Source organism: Lithobates pipiens, unplaced genomic scaffold, assembly GCF_037356315.1.
Source record: "Lithobates pipiens isolate NorthernLeopardFrog02 unplaced genomic scaffold, aLitPip1_a1.2 Scaffold_18, whole genome shotgun sequence".
Taxonomy (NCBI): domain Eukaryota; kingdom Metazoa; phylum Chordata; class Amphibia; order Anura; family Ranidae; genus Lithobates; species Lithobates pipiens.
In genome coordinates this window covers 57,546,652-57,569,241 of record NW_027507758.1, presented here as the reverse complement: position 1 = coordinate 57,569,241, position 22,590 = coordinate 57,546,652, and the positions used below count along the sequence as shown (strand labels likewise).

Here is a 22,590-nt window from a genome sequence, read left to right as displayed (position 1 = left end):
GGAGTACCTGCACCTATACTCTTTAGAAAAAAAAAAGCCCTGTCTGTAAGTATTTTGTTTGTTGATTACCATTACTAAACATTTTAAAGGTGCCTTTTTGTAATATTTATGATAAGGGTGCAGTTCCTCTTTAAGAAGACCCTGATGCTGAAAAAAGAAAACCAAGGTAGAATGGGATGACAGAGGCCAAGGTGGATAAAGCAATGAACATGGACCTGCAAGAGATCAGAGAAACATCTACAGACAGTTGGGTCTTGTGTGCCAAATGAGATCATGAAGAATTGGACTCTATACAGCAACACTGTAATGTCTTGGAACAGAAATAGTTTGTCTATTTGTCTATCAAGCCACGCCCCCTTTTTTAAAGCCCCGCCTATTCAGATAACTAAAGGTCTTAAGATTTTTAGGATGTGATTTTGATACGTGTTTTTTTTTTTTAAATGAAAGTTATAACATAATCTGGGCAGATCTACAGGTTTGAAAAAAAAAAAGACAGTCTAAATTTAACTGAAAAATTGGTCTGGCTACCGTCTTACAAATGTGTCTTGGCACATAACACAGGTGTGAGACAATGTAACATACATCATCCAAGGAAAAGCTATCCGGAGCTGCCACTTACATGGAAGCTGTAAGCATATAAAGAAGATACTTAGAGACAGGATTTCCACAACAGAGCAGTTATTTTTGCAGAGCTCCATAAAACAGCCAGGGTGGTTTTTATAGAGGCTTAAACACATGGCAAAAAAAAATACGCTTCCCTGCCTGGGGATTACAAGGAGACCTCCGTGAACCTGGCACTGTAGTTAGTGGCGTTCAGCCGATTTTTCTTAGCGAGGAATATCCATCACAGTGATCATTTTATCCCGTTTTCTAATCCCTTCCTGGCCCACCAAACCTTTTCTTACATACTTTTAAAATTAAAGTGAACCCGTCATGTTTGATCTTGCTGTCCAATAGGATTCCTCTTTATTAGGTGCATTGGCAGCAGTAGTGGAGGGTACATGCTAGAACTCTCTGAGGTCAGAGAAGTATAGGTCTATGCTTGCCTGTAGGCATGAACTGAAAGTACCTTGTTTCAGTTTAAGGTGGGTGCAGAAAACATTACTAAAATTTAGTTGCAAAATCTGAGCCCCATTGAAGTCAATGGGAGCCGAAAGATAAAAAATAAGTAATGTCCATTTTCTAGGCTATTAGAGAGATTGTCAAACAAATGGCATGAGACCTGGCACTTCCCTGGGGAACATGTAATAAAGCAAAAAAAAAAAAGAACAATATTCAGTTTGGCAGGGCGCAGCACTTTAAAAAAAAAAGGCTGGGAAACAAAAAAAAATGCTAAATTCCTTTAAAGCCTGGAGGATGCCCTGAACCTGCCAGTGAACTGATACATCTGCACCATGTATAAAACCTACTGCAGCAAAACTGACAATTACAAAGAAAAGAAATGCTGTTTAACCTGTACGCATATATGCGGCCTCACAGAAATGGGTCTTTATCTGTGGGGCCGCATGTATGTACAGTATCTCACAAAAGTGAGTACAACCCTCACATTTTTGTAAATATTTTATTCTATCTTTTCATGTGACAACACTGAAGAAATGACACTTTGCTACAATGTAAGGTAGTGTGTGTACAGCTTGTAAATTTGCTGTCCCCTCAAAATAGCTCAACACACAGCCATTAATGTCTAAACCGCTGGCAACAAAAGTAAGTACACCCCTAAGTGAAAATGTCCAAATTAGGCCCAAAGTGCCAATATTTTGTGTGACCACCATTTTTTTCGATCACTGCCTTAACTCTCTTGGGCATGGAGTTCACCAGAGCTTCACAGGTTGCCACTGGAGTCCTCTTCCACTCCTCCTCATCACAGAGCTGGTGGATGTTAGAGACTTTGCGCTCCTCCACCTTCCGTTTGAGGATGCCCCACAGATGCTCAATAGGGTTTAGGTCTGGAGACATGCTTGGCCAGTCCATCACCTTTACCCTCAGCTTCTTTAGCAAGGCAGTGGTTGTCTTGAAGGTGTGTTTGGGGTCGTTATTATGTTCAAATACTTTTGTGCGGCCAAGTCTCCGAATGGAGGGGATCATGCTCTGCTTCAGTATGTCACATTACATGTTGGCATTCATATTTCCCCCAATGAACTCTAGCTCCCCAGTGCCAGCAGCACTCATGCAGCCCCAGACCATGACAATCCCACCATCATGCTTGATTGTAGGCAAGATGCACTTGTCTTTGTACTCACCTGGTTGCTGCCACACACGCTTGACACCAAATAAGTTTATCTTGGTCTCATCAGACCACAGGACATGGTTCCAGTAATCCATGCCCTTAGTCTGCTTGTCTTCAGCAAACTGTTTGCAGGCTTTCCTTAGCATCAGCTTTAGAAGAGGCTTCCCTCTGGGACAACAGCCATGCAGACCAATTTAATGCAGCGTGCGGCGTATGGTCTGAGCACTGACAGGCTGACCCCCCCACCCCTTCAACCTCTGCAGCAATGCTGGCAGCACTCATATGTCTATTTCCCAAAGACAACCTCTGGATATGACGCTGAGCATGTGCACTCAACTTCTTTGGTCAACCATGGCGAGGCCTGTTCTGAGTGGAACCTGTCCTGTTAAACCGCTGTATGGTCTTGGCCACTGTGCTGCAGCTCAGTTTCAGGGTCTTGGCAATCTTCTTATAGCCTAGCCCTAGGCCATCTTTATGTAGAGCAACAATTCTTTTTTTTCAGATCCTCAGAGAGTTCTTTGCTATGAGGTGCCATGTTGAACTTCCAGTGACCAGTATGAGAGAGTGAGAGCGATAAAAACAAATTTAACACACCTGCTCCCCATTCAGGCCTGAGACCTTGTAATACTAATGAGTTACATGACACTGGGAGGGAAAATGGCTAATTGGGCCCAATTTGGACATTTTCACTTAGGGGTGTACTCACTTTTATTGCCAGCGGTTTAGACATTACTGGCTGTGTGTTTAGTTATTTTGAGGCAACAGCAAATTTACACTGTTATACAAGCTTACACTCACTACTTTACATTGTTGCAAAGTGTCATTTCTTCAGTGTCGTCTAATGAAAAGATATAATAAAATATTTACAAAAATGTGAGGGGTGTACTCACTTTGTGAGATACTGTATGAGTGTGTTTACGCTGACAGTGGGCTGCAGAGCGCGCTCCCATCACAGAGATCTGGTTTTCACTAAGGTCTCATACTAATGATCAGGAACTTGGAGACCTGGTTCCCGATCATCTGATTGCTCTGATAGCCTATGATTGGCAGCGATCAGTCAGTGTGCAGCCCGCACATGTGTTTTTTTATTTCTTTTGAATGGAGAAAAAGACACATTTTATCTTTTTCCTCTTGCTAGAGGAGAAAAATGTAAATAAAATAGTGTGTGTGAAAAAAAATACCTAGAACAGGGTTAGGTCAGGGTCAAAGGTTATGGGTCGTGTATTTAGGTAGGATTAAATAAAAACATAAGAGGAAAGACAAGTGAACAATATTTATTAATAATAAAAAATGCACAGAGCTTGTGCAAAGATGGTGCCTCTGGAGCCCGTAGCCACTGTGGAATTCCCTTGTTTTGACCATTAAAAAGGGAGGAAAGAGCACTGGCAGGAGGGAGCCCCTACCACAGGGACACAACCAGACCAGGGATGGAAGCCAGGGCCTGGACAGAGAGGATGCCTGATACCGCTGGGAGCATGCTGGGAGATAGAAACACATTTCAAAGCGCGTTGCTTCTTCCTCAGCCTATTTCAAATTGGCTATACGCCGAAAAAAAAGCAGCTCTATAGGGGCGGGTCCAGGAATCCAGGAAAAAAAAACATTTTTAATTTAGTATCAGTGTAAGTTAAGGGGCAATTTACTAAAACTGGAGCATTCAAAATCTGGTGCAGCTGTGCATGGTAGCCATTACCAATCATCATCTAACTTCAGCTTGTTCAATTAAAGGGTAACTCCACTTTCATGGGGAAAAAAAAATTGCAAATAAAAAAAAAAAACATAACATGTACAATTGTGACACAAGTCATTTTGTAATTGAATGTTTTTAAAAAATTACCTTTTACTTCAATCTGCAGCGCTGTCGTTTTCTGTAAAATACAATATGGCTGCCTGGAGGTGTTCTGCGCACACAATGTGTACAAAACGCCCGCCAGATTTGTCATTTCCTGCTTGTATGATTGGCTCACTAATTTTCCCAGAAGTCTGCACTAAGATACAAATCAGATTTCAGGCATCCCCTGCAACAAAAATGTTATTTTTGGTGAGATACTCCCAATAAGAAATCACATCTAAAGGGATACAAACCCAGACATTTTCCTCATTAAAGCTTTGCAGGTGCAGCAGCTGACTGATAATTATTAAACTACTCCCATTAGACTCACTCTGAACTTGGACACAGACAAACACACAGAGATTGTTCAGAATAACAAAAGGTAGAAATCTGCAACAAAGTTTGTCAAAAGCGGCTCCCTGAGAGCCTGAAGGTGTCGGTCGAGGCACGTAGGCAGATCCGACCATATGATCGCTATCTTGCCTGAGCTCGGACTGACTCTGTGACGTCAGCCGACAGCAAGCTTCAGCTCCCTGTCTGCTGAGAATGGGTGACAGGAGTGCAGAACAAACTGCACTCCTGTGATCCACAGAAGTACAACCAAACAAACTTTGGCTGTACTTCTCCTTTAAGGATTATTTTACCCTCCATCATGAACAGATTAATTTGCAGGTAAGTGGTAGCCCCCGGAAACTTACCTCTGTAAACAAAGTGACTGGGAATTCTATTCATCTGTACTAGACTCATCCTTGATGAGGATTTAGTATGGATTTCAAGGGGGACCCCAAGCAAAAATAAACGGTGTGCCCCCCCCCCCGCAGTTTTAATGGAAGACTTTTTGGGACTGGTATGGATTCCAAGGGGGGACACGACACTAAAGGCAGCCATACTCCTATCCAAGAATGCAGCCTGGTCCCATAGTATTCTGGAAGGAGGCTCTTACAGAGAGGTAATGTATAGTGTTTATTTAAGAATTTTATTTTACATGTTTTTTCAATAATGTGATGATTAGTATAATGAGAGAGCACAGCAGAAGCTGCTTACTTTCAGACTCTAAATGGAATGCCATACTGCCCTGTCAGTGTATACAGTAGTAGGACAGGTGAATATCTACATTTTACAAATACAGACCCCTGTAAAAGTCTAATGCCGTGTACACACGGCCGGACTTTTTGACAGCAAAGGTCTGACGGAACGAATCCGTCGGACAAATCGATCATGTGTGGGCTACATCGGACCTTTGTTTCAAATCTTTCTGATGGACTTGAGTCCAGTCGAAAAATCCGTTCGTCTGTATGCTAGTCTGACGGATGAAAACCGACGCTAGGGCAGCTATTGGCTACTGGCTATGAACTTCCTTATTCTAGTCCGGTTGTACGTCATCATGGTCGAATCCGTCAGACTTTGGTGTGATTGTGTGTAGACAAGTCCGATTCAACGAAAGTCCATCGAAACTGTTGAAAAGTCAGATGGAATTCAGTCGGTCGAAAAGTCCGGCCGTGTGTACACGGCATAATATATCCCCATACCTCCTTCACCAGAATGTTAAAATCATCAGTCCTAATAGGTATCGGTATGAGTGTGAAAACTGTCAATATCTTACTTGATATATCGATAGCTAGGAACAGAACTGACAGAATTTTATTATATTTATTTATATAAAATGTTAAATCACAAAACAAGCTAGCTACAACTATGAGACTTTTGTTGTTGTTTCAGACTCTAAATGCAACACCATACTGCCCTGTCAGTGTATACAGTAGTAGTGGGACATTGGCTCAATGGAACCAATTTAAAGTTATTGACAATGCTACTTGCTAGAGCTGCACGATTCTGGCTAAAATTGGAAAAACAATTTTTTTGCTTAGAATAAAGATCACGATTCTCGCGGTGTAACATCTTCTTTCACACTATACAAAAAAATTGGGCTAACTTTACTGTTTCGTTTTTTTTTTTTATTAATTAAAGTGTATTTTTCTTTTTAAATTGTGTTTGAAAAAATGCTGTGCAAATACAGTATGACATAAAATATTGCAACAACCACCATTTTATTCTCTAGGGTCTCTGCTAAAAAAAAAAAAATATATATATATATATCATGTTTGGGTGCTCCAAGTAATTTTCTAGCAGAAAAAAATAGATTTTTACTTGTAAGCAACAAATCTCAGAAAAGGTTTGGTCTTTATATGGTTAAACTTCCCTCATCTACATGCTGGAGTTCTTTCCTTTGATAAAAGAACAAAAAGATACTTTGTTTCTACTTATTTGTATGTTGTAATAAAACTTAGCAGGCTGCCTGGATTTTTTTTTTTCCAGTTGTGAGAACTCTCTGCATTTGTTAGAAAGATCTCGACCTGCTGTTTTGAAGATCAGGAAGGGAAAAATATTGCAATTTAGATTCTTAACAATTCATTTTGCAGCTCTACTACTTGCATGTCTGCTAAAAAAACGAAAATGGGGTAGCTGGCAAATGAACAGCTGACATGAAAAATGTAATTGGAACTATTGTGTAGCTTCCTAATTTTTCTGTATTTATAAATGATTCCCATCATTCCCCAGGGACGAGGTCTTATGCCGCGTACACACGACCAGACTTTCCGGCAGACTAAGTCCGACAGACTTTCGGCTGATTTCCGACGGACTTCCGAATGAACGGACTTGCCCACACACGAATGGACTAAGTCTGTTCGAAAGTCTGTTAGTTTTGAACGTGATGACTTAAGACGGGACTAAAAAAGGAAGTTCAATAGCCAGTAGCCAATAGCTTCCCTTGTGTCGTATTTGGTCCGTCAGACCTGCATACAGACGAACGGTTTTCCCGATAGGAATTGAGTCTGTTGGACAGATTTGAAACATTCTTCTATTTCTAGGTCTGTCAGATTTTTTAAATGAAAAACAATCGGATTAGCCCACACACGATCGGAATGTCTGACGGACTGATTCTGTCTGACCTAATCTGCCGGAAAGTCTGGTCGTGTGTCCAGGGCATAAAACACCCAACCAGTGAGCACTCAAAAAATACAGAATATATGCTTCCTATAACACCTTATCCGGTTATATTAATCTAACCCACAGGTCAGCAACAGGTTGATGGTGATCTACCCGTTAATAGCAGCCATGTGTTGTGTAGACCACAACCACCAATGTGTCAACTAGCACTGGGGACTCTGGCCTATTTTATTTCACAAATAACCAGCTGCCACTGCAGCACCACTTCCCACCCACCCTACTACTAGAAGGCATGCTGTCTACCAAGAAATTCTTTGGCCCGGACTCATAGATGCAACAGGAGTGTAGGGGTGCAGTGATGTAACAGGTATTTTACTGTCTAGACATGGACAAATTTGGGATTAAAAATGAATGCCAAGTTTCTCGTCAAAGCTAAAAAAGTAGGAAACATTTATATTTTACAGTGACACTTATATATGTTGTATTACAGTGACACTTATATATGTTGTATTACAGTGACACTTATATATGTTGTATTTGGTTTTCTTAAAACCTCCCTACTTTTTAATGGGGCCTTGCTAGGTTTTCGCCTTAAAAAATTGCACTGCATTTTGGTGATCTTTGGTCCCTTTCATGTTCTTCAGGTAGATCTCCACCTCTCCAGGGTTGCCTATCCCTAAGGCCCTTTTCACACTGAGGCGGTTTTCAGGCTAAAAATAGCGCCTGTGTAGCGCCTGAAAAAACCGGCCCCTTTCACTCCAGTGTGAAAGCCGGAGGGCTTTCACACTGGAGCAGTGTGCTAGCAAGACGGTGAAAAAAGTTCTGCTAGCTGCATCTTTGGAGCGGTGAAGGAGCGGTGTATTCACTGCTCCTAAACTGCTCCTACCCATTGAAATCAATGGGACAGCGCGGCAATACCGTGGTTTTAACCCTCTTTCAGCTGCTAGCGGGGGTTAAAACCACCCCGCTAGCGCCCGCAGACCGCCGCTAAAACGACGGTAAAGCGCCGCTAAAAATAGCGGCGCTTTACCCCCAACGGCCGCACCGCCCCAGTGTGAAAGGGGCCTAATAAAACTCTTAGAGCATGCGGGTTCGATGTTTTGTCTCTATATAAATACATGGGGAAAAAAAGATTGCTTTCAAATGTTGCCAGTGAATGCCACAAAAGATAGCTACTCATCCATTATTTGTTTAGTCTTGCCGTTGTATTCAATAGCAAACCAAAGCCTACAGATACAATTTATAAATGTCTCGGAGATGGAAGAAAACTCAACTGTGCAAGATAGAATATAAGATGAATGTCTGATCACACTTCAAGGTGGTGAATGTATCTTCTTGAAATATAAAGTAGGTGCATGTGTCATTTTTCCATTTCAAATCCCCAAAACAAGGGAATGATTCCTAAATATAACATTGTCTCCCTGTTTCAAGATTTGTGATAAAATTTAAATACATGGATACCTTCTGTTTTAGACCCCTTTCATACAGTGGTTTCGATCAGGCCCACCTGTCAGTTTTTCAGGTGGATGTGATTGGATGGTCCATTCACCCCTATGGATAGGCGGGTGTAAACAAACTTGTGTCCGTTTACATCCGCCTACCTCTATGTACGATCTGGTTCGACATCCTCTTCCGTCTAGGCAGATCACATTGGAGGGGGGTAGTCAACGAAGTTCGTTCACACCCAGTCGCCCATAGAGCAGAACAGGCTCTGTCCGTGTCTGCTCTGCAGAAACTGAGCAAGCACAGATGTATCATTCCCCTGCCCGCTCTGATCATCTACTCACAGATCCCCTGCTGATTGGGACAGAGTCTGCCCCATCTGAAAGGGACCTTAAAGTGGTTGTCCATGAGACCCTTGTCTCTCTGGGGACTTGCACTCTTGATTGGCTTTTGGTCAATGGCTCCCACTGCTGTCAATCACAGCCATTGAGCCAATCAGGAGTTAGAGGGGCAGGGCCGAATCACAGCTCTGTGTGTGAAAGGACACACAGAGCCATGGGTCGAGAGCATGCCTGCTTGGTGTGGGGGCACCCTGCAGGAGGGATGGGCCAGGAGCACGGGTGTGGGACCCTAAAAGAGTAGGATTGGGGCTGCACTGTGCAAAACCACTGCACAGAGCAGTTAAGTGTAACGTTTGTCATTTTAAAGAAAAAAAAAAAAAACTAGACTTTAATATCCCTTTAAGAAGACTCTACTGTGCTTCATATTAGCTCATTGGAGTAATTTTTTTGTTCCTTTTTACCAACCTTACCATAACCTGCCCGTTTATACTTTTTAGAAGATGGCAGAAAGCCTTTTTAGAGTTTCTTTGCAGTTTCATTTCATACATTGGAAAATTTGAGGTCATTGTGGCGCTAAATCAAAGGGGAGCTCCAGCCGAAACTTTTTTCATTTTGGATAGCGGCTTAGAATCTCTGACATCACTGGGTAGAGTTCACTTTAAAAGCTAATTTCACCATTTGCAAACAGAAAATAATAAATGCACATATACAGTATAGCAAAAAGTAAAAATGTACGTTAATTTTTATTTTTTTACATTGGAGCCTGTAAAGCATTGTACCCATGATCAGTGGATCACAAGTGCAATGCTCTGGCTCCTGCAGACTCTTGCTCCAGCTCAGGTTTCAGGTTTGTACAGAGGTTCGGACCTTCAGCTACAGAGCTGTAGGAAATATCAAAGGAATAAAATTGCAGTGACTTCACAACACATGTGCTCCATTGAAAACCACACATCCGTCTTCCATGGTGGAAGATGGGATTTGTCATTTTTTCATTCGCTGACCTCTGTTAATAAATGACAAGCCTGTGTGGGTGGAGCCCCGCCAAGTTATAAACTAACAGGAGACAGCAGGGAGAAGAACCCTTTGATTCTGTATGCAAGGGAGTGCTTGGAGGTAGATGGGGCAAACCTGTGGTCCAGAGATAGAACCATTACTGGAGGGATGTTTCATAGACATCTATATGCCATCGCCTGCACATAATCCTAATTTTGGTAGCACCCTGTCACCCCAAAAATCTGGGATGTATTGTTAATGGGAAAAGTGTTTATATTATTGAAGTTCAATTTTTTTTGTTAGACATTTTTGTGATTTTTTTTTTCTAAACCAATTACTACTAGTTAAAACTCAGGGCAGAAGCTAGGTGTCCGAAGGTCGTGATGATGTCACATGTCACGTGGCTATACGTTTCAGAGGCAGAGCTTCCCCTTTGTCAAGCTTTGGCCATGAGTTCCTGTGGCGTGCTTAGCTGGATAATGTTCCTTTACAGAGGCTGCTTGCAGTATACTTGAAGGATCTGCCTTGGCTGGGGAGAGGCTGCCATCTACTGGCCTGATATTTAAGTGCTGTTTTGAATACATCTCTTTTGAGTGTATATTCGTTTTTTTACTTTTTGTTTTCAATAAATTTACTACACTTAGTCGGTGGCTTTTTTTTCTCTCTCTTTTCTGTGCCTTTACATTTTTAAAAAAATGTCTTTAGTTCTGCTTTAACCACTTGACCTCTGGAAGATTTACCCCCCCCCCCCCTTCATGACCAGGCCATTTTTTGTGTTATGGCACTGTGTTACTTTAACTGATAATTGCATGCAACCCTGTACACAAATAAAATGTTATTTTTTTCTCACAAATAGAGATTTCTTTTGGTTGTATTTGATCACCTCTGTATTTTTTTTTTTGCGCTAAAAACAAAAAAAGATGATTTTGAAAAAAAAAGCTATATTTTTTTACTTTCTGCTATAAACATATCACATTTTTAGATATATATAAATAATAAATATATATATATTTTAAATCATCTAATTTCTTCATCAATTTAGGCCAATATGTATTCTGCAGAAAATTTTTGGTAAAAAATCCCAATAAGCGTATATTGATTGGTTTGCACAAAAGTTTTAGTGTCTACAAACTATGGGATATATATATATATATATATATATAATTTGTATTTTTTTTTTTTATTACTAGTAATTCAGTGATCAGCAAGACTGTGAAATTGCATCAGACATTAACTGACACTTTTGACATCTTTTCGGAACCAGTGACACTAACACAGATCAGTGCTAAAAATACGCACTGTCACTGTACTAATGACACTGGCTGGGAAGGGGTTAACATCAGGGGTGATCTAAGGGTTAAATGTGTGTCTAGCCAGTGTTTTGGTGTATTATGTGAGGTGCTTTTACTATGGGAAGTAATGGATTTTGTTCCTCGCTTTGCGGAGAAAAAAAATCCATCACTGTATTGCTGACAGGACAGAGTTCTGCCTTGTCTATATAGTCAGAGCTCTGTGCTGTGTGTGTTCCTGACGCTTGTCGGGTGCCTGTGGTCATCTATTGGCTGGCACCTGCTGATCACCATCAGCTGTGTATAAGCAGATATAGACAGTGCTGGATCACGTACCTAGTAGGAGATCTGGCGCAGGAGAACCACCTTATTGCCGTATATGTAAGTTATACAGTTGGCAAGTGGTTAAAACTGAACTTTAGGCAAACAGTTAAACATGCAGTGGACATCTATATATGGAAGCCATCTTTTATTACAAAGTAGGTGAGGTTGAAAAAAGACACAAGTCCATCAAGTCCAACCCATGTGTGTGATTATACGTCAGTATTATATTGTATATCCCTGTATGTTGTGGTCATTCAGGTGCTTATCTAAATGTTTCTTGAATCTATCGATGCTCCCCGCTGAGACCACCACCTGTGGAAGGGAATTCCACATCCTTGTCACTCTAAGCCCTTGTACACACGGTTGGAGATTCCGACGGAATGTGTCCGATCAGACCGTTTCGTCGAATATTCCGACTGTGTGTGGTCTACATTGGACTTTTTCCGTTGGTAAAATTTTCCCGACAAAATGCTCCGATCGGACATACTCCGATCATGTGTAGAGAATTCCGATCGGACAAAGTGCCACGCATGCTCAGATCAAATTCCTACACCAAAGCTATTGGCTACTAGCGTGAACGTAGTCCCGTCGTAACGAAATAGGTTATCACGTCGGATTTTCCGACAACTTTGTCCAACCGTGTGTATGCAACAGTTTCGGACAAAATCCGTCTGACAAAATCCGACGGACAAAATCCGACAGATTTGGTTGTCGGAATCTCCGACCGTGTGTACAAGGGCTTATGCCCCGTACACACGAGAGGACTTATGTCCGACAGACTTCCAAAGGAGTTCCGCCGGAGTTCCGCCGGAGTTCCGACGGAGTTCTGACAGACTTTTCGGCCGAACGGACTTGGCCACACACGATCACACTAAACTCTGACGGATTCGAAAGTGATGACGTACGACCCGACTCGAATAAGGAAGTTCATAGCTAGTAGCCAATAGCTGCCCTAGCGTCGGTTTTAGTCCGTCGGAGTAGCATACACACGAGCGGAGTTTTCGAAGGGGACCGGGTCCAGCGGAGTTCCTTCGGGAAAATTTGAAGCATGCTTCATTTCTAAAGTCCGTCAGACTTTGGCGAATCAAAAGTCCGTTGCAGCCCACACACGATCGGATAGTCTGACGGACTCGGTCCTTCGGACTTTGGATGTTGAAAAGTCCGCTCGTGTGTACGGGGCATTACAGTAAAGAACCCTCTAAGTAGTTTAAGGTTAAACCTCTTTTCTTCTAATTTTAATGAGTCTTATCCCTTTTGTGGGGTCACCAGTATGGGATTTATAAATTGAAATCATATCCCCTCTCAAGTGTTTCTTCTCCAGAGAGAATAAGTTCAATGCTCACAACCTTTTCCTCATAACTAATATCCTCCAGACCCTTTATTAGCTGAGTTGCCCTTCTTTGTACTCGCTCCATTTCCAGTACATCCTTCCTGAGGACTGGTGCTCAAAACTGGACAGCATACTCCAGGTGCGGCCGGACCAGAGTCTCGTAGAGAGGGAGAAATATCATTTTATCTCTGGAGTTAATTCCCTTTTTAATGCATGCCAATATTCTGTTTGCTTTGTTAGCAGAAGCTTGGCATTGCATGCCATTGTTGAGCCTATCATCTTTACTTGCCATACAGTGCAGCAAGCCTGGTGATCTGACTTTTCTGTGTTGCAGTTATGCAATAAAGCTTGTTCACCTCCTTGCTCCAGCCTATGATTGGACAAAGAGGGATTAGCAGGAGATTGATGAGGTCATCGCTTTGCTTTCATGTCCTCCTGTCATCATGGTCCTTGTCAGGTCACCTGATTGGCCCAAGTACTGCCTCTCTTTCTCATCCAGTCTAAGCACTGCTGTACAGGGGATTGTGCAACAGTGAAACCATGTAAAATTCACTTATCTACGCACTTATAATAATAATTTTAAATAATAATAAAAATGAAATAAAAAATAAATAAATACAAAAACAGACTCCAGGTATTTTTGGTCTCTGCCTGGATTTCAGCTTTTATGACTTTGGTAAGTGTGGGAGGTGGGTTATGGAAAGTACAGTCAAAAGTGGAGTTTTCCATTTAAAGGTGATTACGTTAATCACGTGAGCGTGTTTTAGTGCCGGACTTTCCCCAAATACAGTAGCCTACCGCAAAATCCTTTTGGTTTGGCCACAAGGATACGAGACTGAATTACCATTCAAACCAATGGCGTAGCATTGCTTTTCTAATGTAACCTGACTCTGAGTAACTCAACTCGGGGAGGTCACCGGGTCAATAACACCAGACTTGCTAGGAGAATTTCTGCTTAAATCCCACTCAAAGCCTCATATCACTAATTAAAAACAGAAACAATAACAAATTCCCATCGTCTACTTTCGACTTTGCGGTGAAGAGGAAAAAAAAAAGAAAAAGGAAAACAAAACGTAAAATCAGTTCCTAGATTTGATTTTTTATTTTCAAGCCCTCATGCACACAATGTTTGGCTTGGAATATCTATTTAGGTATTACTGTTTCTTTTCCCTTGTTTAACATTCATTTGTTACACTTGAAATGCATTAGGATTTAGTTTTACAGATACAGTGGGGCTTGGTTGGAAATCTATCTGCTGCAAGGCTGCAGTTCTCATAACAGCCACGTGGGGGAGAAAGAGCATTGTACATCTTGTAAGCAGCCTGTGACCTTCAACAGATTTTTCAGCATATCCATTACCATTATACATTTTAAACTGGTTTTAGTGGTTATTTTTTCATTTTTCTTGTATTACAGCTTGGTATTAATTCGAAATATAATGTATATATATTTTCTATATCTATTTCTTATATTCTATTATGGCATTAGTTAGAAATATATTTTATATATTTTACTATTTCTTATATTACATGTTGACTTTTATTAGAAATATATTCCCCGCTCCCCCACCTTTTTTCCCCAGTTTTTCTTTTTTTATTTATTCAGGTTTGATAATGTGTGTATTTGTAAACTTATGTTGTATAATGATATTGGAAATGTAATAAAAAGATTATATATGTAGTGCTGCCCTCATGAGGGTCGCAAAATATATCAGTACCCCCCTGGTTGCCCTGACACTGTGAGTCCTCTACCACCTCTAAGCCCTTGTACACACGGTCGGAGATTCCGTCTGAATGTTTCCTATCGGACCGTTTTGTCGGATATTCCGACTGTGTGTGGTCTGCATCAGACTGTTTCCGTCGGAATATCCGACTGACCAATTTTTCCAACTTGCCGGTAAAATTTTCCGACAAAATGCTCCGATCGGACATACTCCGATCATGTGTAGCCTACTCCGATGGACAAGATGCCATGCATGCTCAGATCGAATTCCTAGACAAAAGCTATTGGCTACTTGCCTGAACGTAGTCACGTCCTAACAAAATAACGTCATCACGTTATGTACAATCGGATTTTCTGACAACTTAGTCCGACCGTGTGTATGCAACATCACTTCCGGACCTCTTCCAGAATTAATCAGTCGGAATTACTCCGTCGGATTACTTGTCGGAATCTCCGACCGTGTGTACAAGGGCTAACACCCTGGGTTTGTACATTTTCTTTCCTCAAATGACAACAAGAAGGAAGTAAACACACCAGATTGGAGTAAACCAGTAACTCATTTACTTAATGAAAACTAAATGAGATAATCAATTCAAGTTTACACTTTAAACTGCTATTTCCTATAGGAAATAACTAAATGACAACCACCTATAAGGTTTAAACTTTTGTCAATGAATACTATAATTTTTGTACACAACCAAGCGTATTTAATGCTTATGTGATCAGGCTACAGGAGAGCAGAAGAATGGCCCTTATGAGTGTCAGACCCCTCTCTACTGCTCCTACACACATAAATGCAGAACAGTAAATAACAATTTATAATTTTTGGCAATGAAAAACGGTATTAGTATTGAACCAGCTCTTTCAGAGAGTTCTTAGTGAATTATAGCACTAAGAGCTCAGTAAAAGTGAAAAGTAGTCCGGTATCACTGTGCGGCAGTCCAGTTGATCTTCAGCTAGCCCTTGATGTTAAATTGCATGCAAGGAGTTTTTGAATGACAAAGCAAAGCAAACTGAATCAATAAATTGTGAATGAACAGCAAATAATCTGTGTAAAGCAAATTATAATTGGATTCACAGTAATCACTGACTTAAAGATGTTGCTCTCTGTGGAACTACAAATAGCAGCAGGACAATAGGAAGTAAAGATGTCTCTATATAGTGTATATGATATTTGGTTTAGATCCTTGGCACTAAAGATGATAAATTGTGCAGGAGACAATGGTGTCTATATACAGTGTCTATAAGGTTGGTCTATCACCTGCTCACCACACTCGAACAAGAGATGAGGATGATGATGACGATGAGGATGATGATGGCTATCCCTCATGAATGTGGCTCAGTGGATGGTGTCCGTCCTCACCGCGCTACAGGTCACCCAAATATGATATTACTGCAGGATGAATAGAACAGGAGTGGCCTCCAGGCTCCCGGTGGACAGCTAAGGGGAGCTGCCCACAGATGTCCCTACAGATATCTGCTGGATAGTTCTGTTGGTGTAGACCAAGATTTGCTCTGGCTTGTCTCTGAAAAGAAGGTAACAGGTCAGCAACACACTCAACACTAGAGGGAAATGGCTCCTCCTGCAGAAACACCACACAGTGTCTCCTTATTGCAGGAATACGTATATATCCAGCTCCTGGCTACATCCTCCCCCCACTTAAAGTCTTTGGTCCCCAAAGAGACAGGGATTTTCATCAACAATTGCTAGAAAGAAAGGGATTAGTAACCACTAATCATTATTCATATTCAACAAATATTGACATACTTCTGGATTCTGCTGAAACCATTTGTATACATTTTCAGTTAACTCATAATCAGTTCTCTGACAGGCCAGGGCAACAGGCCCAGTGGTGTCAGATGTCACAGCTAGGTCAACTTCTACCCAATTGATGGTAGCAGAGTCAGGCATGGGGACAGGCCTTTCAATTGTAGAAATCAATTTATCAGAGCTCTCTCTCAGCGTATAATAGGTGAGTTTTCGAGGAGGAGGTATATTCCTCCTTAGTCTAACAGGAGAATGAGCCTCTGACCTTGTCTGTGCATGTAGTAGAGGGACCTAATTTAAGAATAGTAAGGCCAGCCTCATCAACAGGGTCAGAATTTAGCACATTACTTTCACCTTCTTCATCTAACAATGACGTTTCCTTCTCCATGTGGCTTTCTGGCTCCAGCACAGGTAAATCTTCATCAGTAAAACTAATCAAATGTCTTGCAGCCTGATTCAGAATTGGACCAATACTCCCAGTTTCAACAGCATCTATTCTCTTAGGCGGTGATGAGGTATTCACTTCCTGATTTGTCGGCACTCTAAAAGCATCTGATAAGGGAAGCAGCTGATTACGATGCCACATTTTAAGAGGCCCTAGTTTTCCTTCAGGTTTAATTTGGTAAACTGGTAACCCTGGAAGCTGCATGCAGATGACATAGGCCTGAGGCCTCCAGCAGTCAGCCAATTTATGTTTTCCCGGCACACCCAAATTCTTTAGCTGCACTTGATCTCCTGGCTGTAAATCTTGCACCTTCACCTTGAGATCAAAATTCTTCTTGTTTCTCAACTCTTGGGTGGCAGCATGTTCCCTAGCTTTCTCATAAGCTCACCTCCAATTTTTCCATAGACGTTATACATATCCCCTGTGGGAAGTCAAAGAGGTATCATCCACAGACGTTCCAAAAACCAGATCAATCGGAAGTCGAGCATCTCTCCCAAACATAAGTCTGTATGGAGAATATCCAATATCCAATATATGGCATCACTTTACTGTTGTATGTGTAGCACTAAACCCCGAAGGTGCTGCTGGTTATTTTTGGCCTTACTTGCAAAACTCAGTCAATTAAACAGTCTTTCAACTTGGAATCAGATTGGAAAGGAAGTTCAGGTACTCTTAGCGTCAAAGTCAAAAAATGTTGAAGAACTTGCTAACTTTGACTGCATCCAGAGAATAGCCATTCGCCGCTGGATGGTCTCTCAGGTTGGACAGTCCCTCTCTCACAAGGCCTAGCAGCCAACAAGGTGCTTACTCAGGAACAAGTCTCTGCCACAGATGTTGTTGTAGAACGTACAAAATAATGTCTCTGCCACAGACGTTGTTGTAGAACATGTAGGGAAACTAAACTTGAAATACTTGTAGGATACCTGGATCTTTCAGCCTGCTTGGCGATATCCACAAGACCGGATTCTCTTGGTTACTTCAGCCCTTCCAGGCTCTTGTTAAGAAAACCAACCCGTACGTGGTGTTCTTCTAAAGAGTCCTCTCCTGGAATGCTGGAATCAAAGTACTCTGGGTCTCTCCTGAACCGGAGACGGCACCCAACCACCTCAGAATCCTCCTTTAGTTTCCTTGCTTCAGGCTAGCCAGCCCCGAGACATTAAAGTCGGGTGGATCCGTACCCCAGGCAGTAACCTTTCTGGGGGCTGGTCGGGAGGACCAGGACCATGAAGTCAACACATCATGCTGGACCGGAACCCCGAACCACTTGATGTCCGCATCTTAAATACCCTCTCCCAGAGAGCACAGCAAGAGGGCCACTCCCACTGACCTGGCTCCGAAAGAGAGTAACTTAAACACCTAACCAGACCATAGTTCCACGCCTTCCACAAGAGACAGTGCCCCCTGTGGCCAGGTTGAACATCTCACAGTCCAGTCAGACTGATGCAGAGGTTCAATTTAGACAAATAAACCCAAACCAAACTGCAGTTTAGGCAAAGTTTAACTTTGAAAAACGCATAGCGCGTGCTCTTCAGGAGCCGCCGCTACATATGCATGTACGACTATAGCAATATAATTTCCCCAATGTTGTTTCTTTTCAGTGGATAGAGCTCCCAGCATGTTCAGTAAAGTTCAATTGAACTTCTCAGGTTGGGGGTCTCCCTGAGGATGATATGGTGTGGTTTGTGACATTTTGATGCCCAGCAACTTGCACAACTAATGTATTAGTCGACTTTCAAAATCTCTTCCTTGATCACAGTGAATCCTGACAGGTAGTCCGTAATGAATGAAGAACTTTTTTCCCACAAGAACCTTTGCAATAGCCTGCTATCTTTGGAAGGGTAAGCCTGGGCATACAGAGTGAAATGGTCAGTCACCACGAGAACATTACTTCTTCCACCTGTATCAGGCTGCAGGCACAGGCAGGCACAGAAAGTCAATACGCACTAACTCCATGGGTCCTTGACCATGGGAGCGGCTTGCACTTTTTTCTCTGAATTCAGGGTAAACAGGAATGACAATAGCTTTCTACTTCCCTTCTCATGTCAGGCCAGTAAATCCTATCTCTAACTAAGCAAAAGGTCCTTTCTATGCCTAAATGTTCATGTTCATCGTGCAGGGCTACCAACACCGATGTGTGATGCTTTTCAGGAAGGAAAAGTTGCCATTTTACTCTAAATTCTCAGCAGGTCCCCTCCTATACAGCAAACCATCTCTCAGTTGCCTATTCCACTCTGTGTAGTATCTTAGCGCCAACCACAGGACTCTTCAAAAGCAACACTGGATCTTGCTTAGCCAAAGCTTCAATAACTAAGTGGCATTGGGGGTACTTATCTTGATCAGTTTTTAATTCTCTTTTTGATAGCAGAGGAAGACTCTCATTTCACACTTTTGTTAAGCCTCTGCACAAAGCTGGCACTCCTTCTGTAGCCATTCTCTGGTTTCTTCCACTAGCCGATGAGGCCTACAGGACAGTGCATCCTCATCCCTGTTGCCAGCTCCAGGCGGATACTTCAAACTAAACTGAAAAACAGCCAGTGCAGCTAACCATCGATGTCCAGTGGCATCCAGCTTAGCAGAAGTCAAAAGGTAGGTCAAAGGATTATTATCTGTCTTCATTACAAACTTGGCCCCATATAAATAATGCTTCAGCTTGTCAACTACTGCCCATTTCAAGGCCAAGAACACCAATTTGTGAACCGGGTAATTTTTCTCAGAGGGGACAAGGCTATGGCTCACATAGGCCACCAGTCTGAGCCCACCTTGATCTTTATAGAGAACTCCTCCCACCAAACCATCTCGACTAACATCCACATGAAGCTTATAGGGCTTAGTTGGACCAGCATAGGCCAGTATTGGGGCTTCTGTAAGACTTCTCTTCAGACACAGATAAGCCTCCTCACATGGATGAGTCCATTGTTCTCTAATGGATTCTCCCTTCCCTCTTATTCCAGGCTTCTTCACCTTCATCTTGTCTTCTTCCTTGCCTGAAACAACTTGTAACAATTCATTGAGGGGTCTAGCAATCTTAGCAAAGTTAGCTACAAACCTTCGGTAATAGGAGCAAAACCCCAGAAAGGGTCCTAATTCTGTTACAGTCTCTGGTCTAGGCCATGCAGTGACTGCTTCCAGCTTCTTCGTGTAGCAGTGCTCTCGTGGGGTCAACATCCACACATTTCCCCCTACTGGTCAGACATCCATTTTGGCACACTTTCCCAGACAATGAACAGTCTCTTTCTTGTTTTTGTTGTTTTTATTAGGGCAGGCATGTCCAAAGTCCGGCCCGCGGGCCAATCGCGGCTCGCGGTCCGGTTTTCAAGGGCCCGCCTGGTTATTTAAACATATATATCTTTTGTGGCCCCCGGCGATCTCCCAGCGTCGGGGCCACAAAAGATATATAGTCTGGCTGCGTCAGAGGGAGGAGGCGGGACGAGTGCCGTGCACACAGGAGGAGAATTTTCTGTTTACACGGCAGCTGTAATAGGAAGTCCCATCTCTGCCATTGGACGACTGTGCTGTCCATCAAAGGAGGCGGGACTTTCTCTTAAAGAGGCCATTGTGTAAACAGGAGATTCTCCTGTAAGATGTCTTTGGCACTCGTCCTGCCCTCCATGGCTGCACTGATGGTAATGGTGGCTGCATTCCTGGCAATGGTGAGTGAATTCCGGGCAATGGTGAGTGAATTCCTGGCAATGGTGGGTGCATTCCTGGCAATGGTGGGTGCATTGCTGGCAATGGTGAGTGAATTCCTGGCAATGGTGGGTGCATTCCTGGCAATGGTGGCAGCATTCCCGGCAATGGTGGCTGCATTCCTGGCAATGGTGAGTGAATTCCTGGCAATGGTGAGTGCATTCCTGGAAATGGTGGGTGCATTGCTGGCAATGGTGAGTGCATTCCTGACAATGGTGGGTGCATCCCTGGCAATGGTGGGTGCATCCCTGACAATGGTGGGTGCATCCCTGGCAATGGTGGGTGCTGCATTCCTAGCAATGGTGGGCGCTGCATTCCTAGCAATGGTGGGTGCTGCATTCCTAGCAATGGTGGGTCTGCAGATGGACACTGACCCTTATTTTGCTTCACAGTTCTTTATTTCAAATGTTACGTTTTTTTTTCTTGAAGATTCCCTCTTAAAGTGAAGGTGCGTGTTATACACCAATAAATACGGTGTATCCAAATAATACACTTGAGTTCAAATATTCACCACACACAGCCACAAAGGCAAGATAATTCTTGTGGGGAAGTGTATTAGTGTTCGGACGAACACACTTAGACCGAATTTTAATGGTTCAAAGAATGTCAGGCAAAATGGTCGGCCCTCGCGCATGTTCACTTCATCAAATCTGGCCCTCTTTGAAAAAAGTTTGGACATCCCTGTATTAGGGGATTAAACTTGGATGGGTAAAGGGACATGGCCCAAATGATCAATACTTCTCAATTAAATAAATGTTGGTTAAGTCTAAATTTGACAGTCTCTTCCTCTGCACATCTCCTCCAGCACACTACTTGAGATCACTTGCTTCACTTCACTGTCCAAATCTAGGTTACAGTCACCATTGAAAGTTTTCACTGAACACACGTGAAAGCCGCGAACTGTAGCTGTCGCTGCTGGGGACATACACATGAAGGAGATCGCCGCTGCAGGGGACGCTGGTGTGAGGCCGGCCGGCTCTGCTGCTGGGAACACTAGATGTGAGGAGGACTCTGCTGCTGGGGACACCAGATGTAAGGAGGGGCTCTGCTGCTGGGGACACTAGATGTAAGGAGGGACTCTGCTGCTGGGGACACTAGATGTAAGGAGGGGCTCTGCTGCTGGGGACACCAGATGTAAGGATTGGCACCGCTGCTGGGGACACCAGATGTAAGGAGGGGCTCCGCTGCTGGGGACACTAGATGTAAGGAGGGGCTCCGCTGCTGGGGACACCAGATGTAAGGAGGGGCTCCGCTGCTGGGGACACCAGATGTGAGGAGTAGCTCCGCTGCTAGGGACACCAGATTTAAGGAGGGCTCCGCTGCTGGGGACACCAGATGTGAGGAGGGGCTCCACTGCTAGGCAAACCAGATGTGAGGAGGAACTCTGCTGCTGGGGACACCAGATGTAAGGAGGGGCTCTGCTGCTGGGGACACCAGATGTGAGGAGGGGCTCTGCTGCTGGGGACACCAGATGTGAGGAGGGGTTCTGCTACTGGGAACATCAGATGCGAGGAGGGCTCTGCTGCTGGGGACACCAGATGCAAGGAGGGGCCCTGCTGCTGGGGACACTTGATGTAAGGAGGGGCTCTGCAGCTGGGGACACCAGATGTGAGGAGGGCTCTGCTGCTGGGGACACCAGATGTGAGGAGGGCTCTGCTTCTGGGCACACCAGCTGTAAGGAAGGGCTCCGCTGCTGGGGACACCAGATGTAAGGAGGGGCTCTTCTGCTGGGGACACCAGATGTAAGGAGGGGCTCTGCTGATGGGGACACCAGATGTGAAGAAGGGCTCTGCTGCTGTGGACACCAGATGTGAGGAGGGGCTCTGCTGCTGGGGACACCAGATGAGAGGAGGGGCTCTGCTGCTGGGGACACCAGATGTGAGGGCTTTGCGCACTGCATTTTTCTTCACCTACTATGTCACACCTACAAAAAAATGCCCTGCCCCCTAATTATAATAACAAAAAAGCGTCCCTATACTTTTTTTTACAATGTTGGCAACTATTGCACTTACACCCCCTTCCTGCCCAGGTCATTTTTCAGCTTTCAGCGCTGTCGCAATTTGAATGACAATTGCGTTGTAATGCTACTGTACCCAAATGAAATTTTTATCATTTTCTTCACACAAATAATGCTTTCTTTTGATGGTATTTAATCACTGCTGAGTTTTTTAGTTTTTACAAAAAAGTTTTTGAAAAAAGAATGTTTTTTTCTGTCAATAAATTTTGTAAATTAGTAATTTTTCC

General features: G+C 43.1%; 1 protein-coding gene across 2 annotated transcripts in view; it reads left to right on the top strand.

Moving 5' to 3' along the window:
- The window catches only part of CENPO (centromere protein O), a 136,390-nt gene that overhangs the window by 81,186 nt on the left and 32,614 nt on the right, over window positions 1-22,590 (top strand). The window contains exon 7 of one of the 2 annotated variants that reach the window (XM_077485702.1): window positions 117-406. The exons of the other annotated variant lie outside the window; for it this stretch is intronic. Within the exon in view, the coding sequence (XP_077341828.1) occupies window positions 117-145 (29 nt within the window). The 3' untranslated portion in view covers window positions 146-406. Of the gene's footprint in view, window positions 1-116; window positions 407-22,590 lie in introns of those variants that run through there. 2 annotated transcript variants of the gene reach the window in all.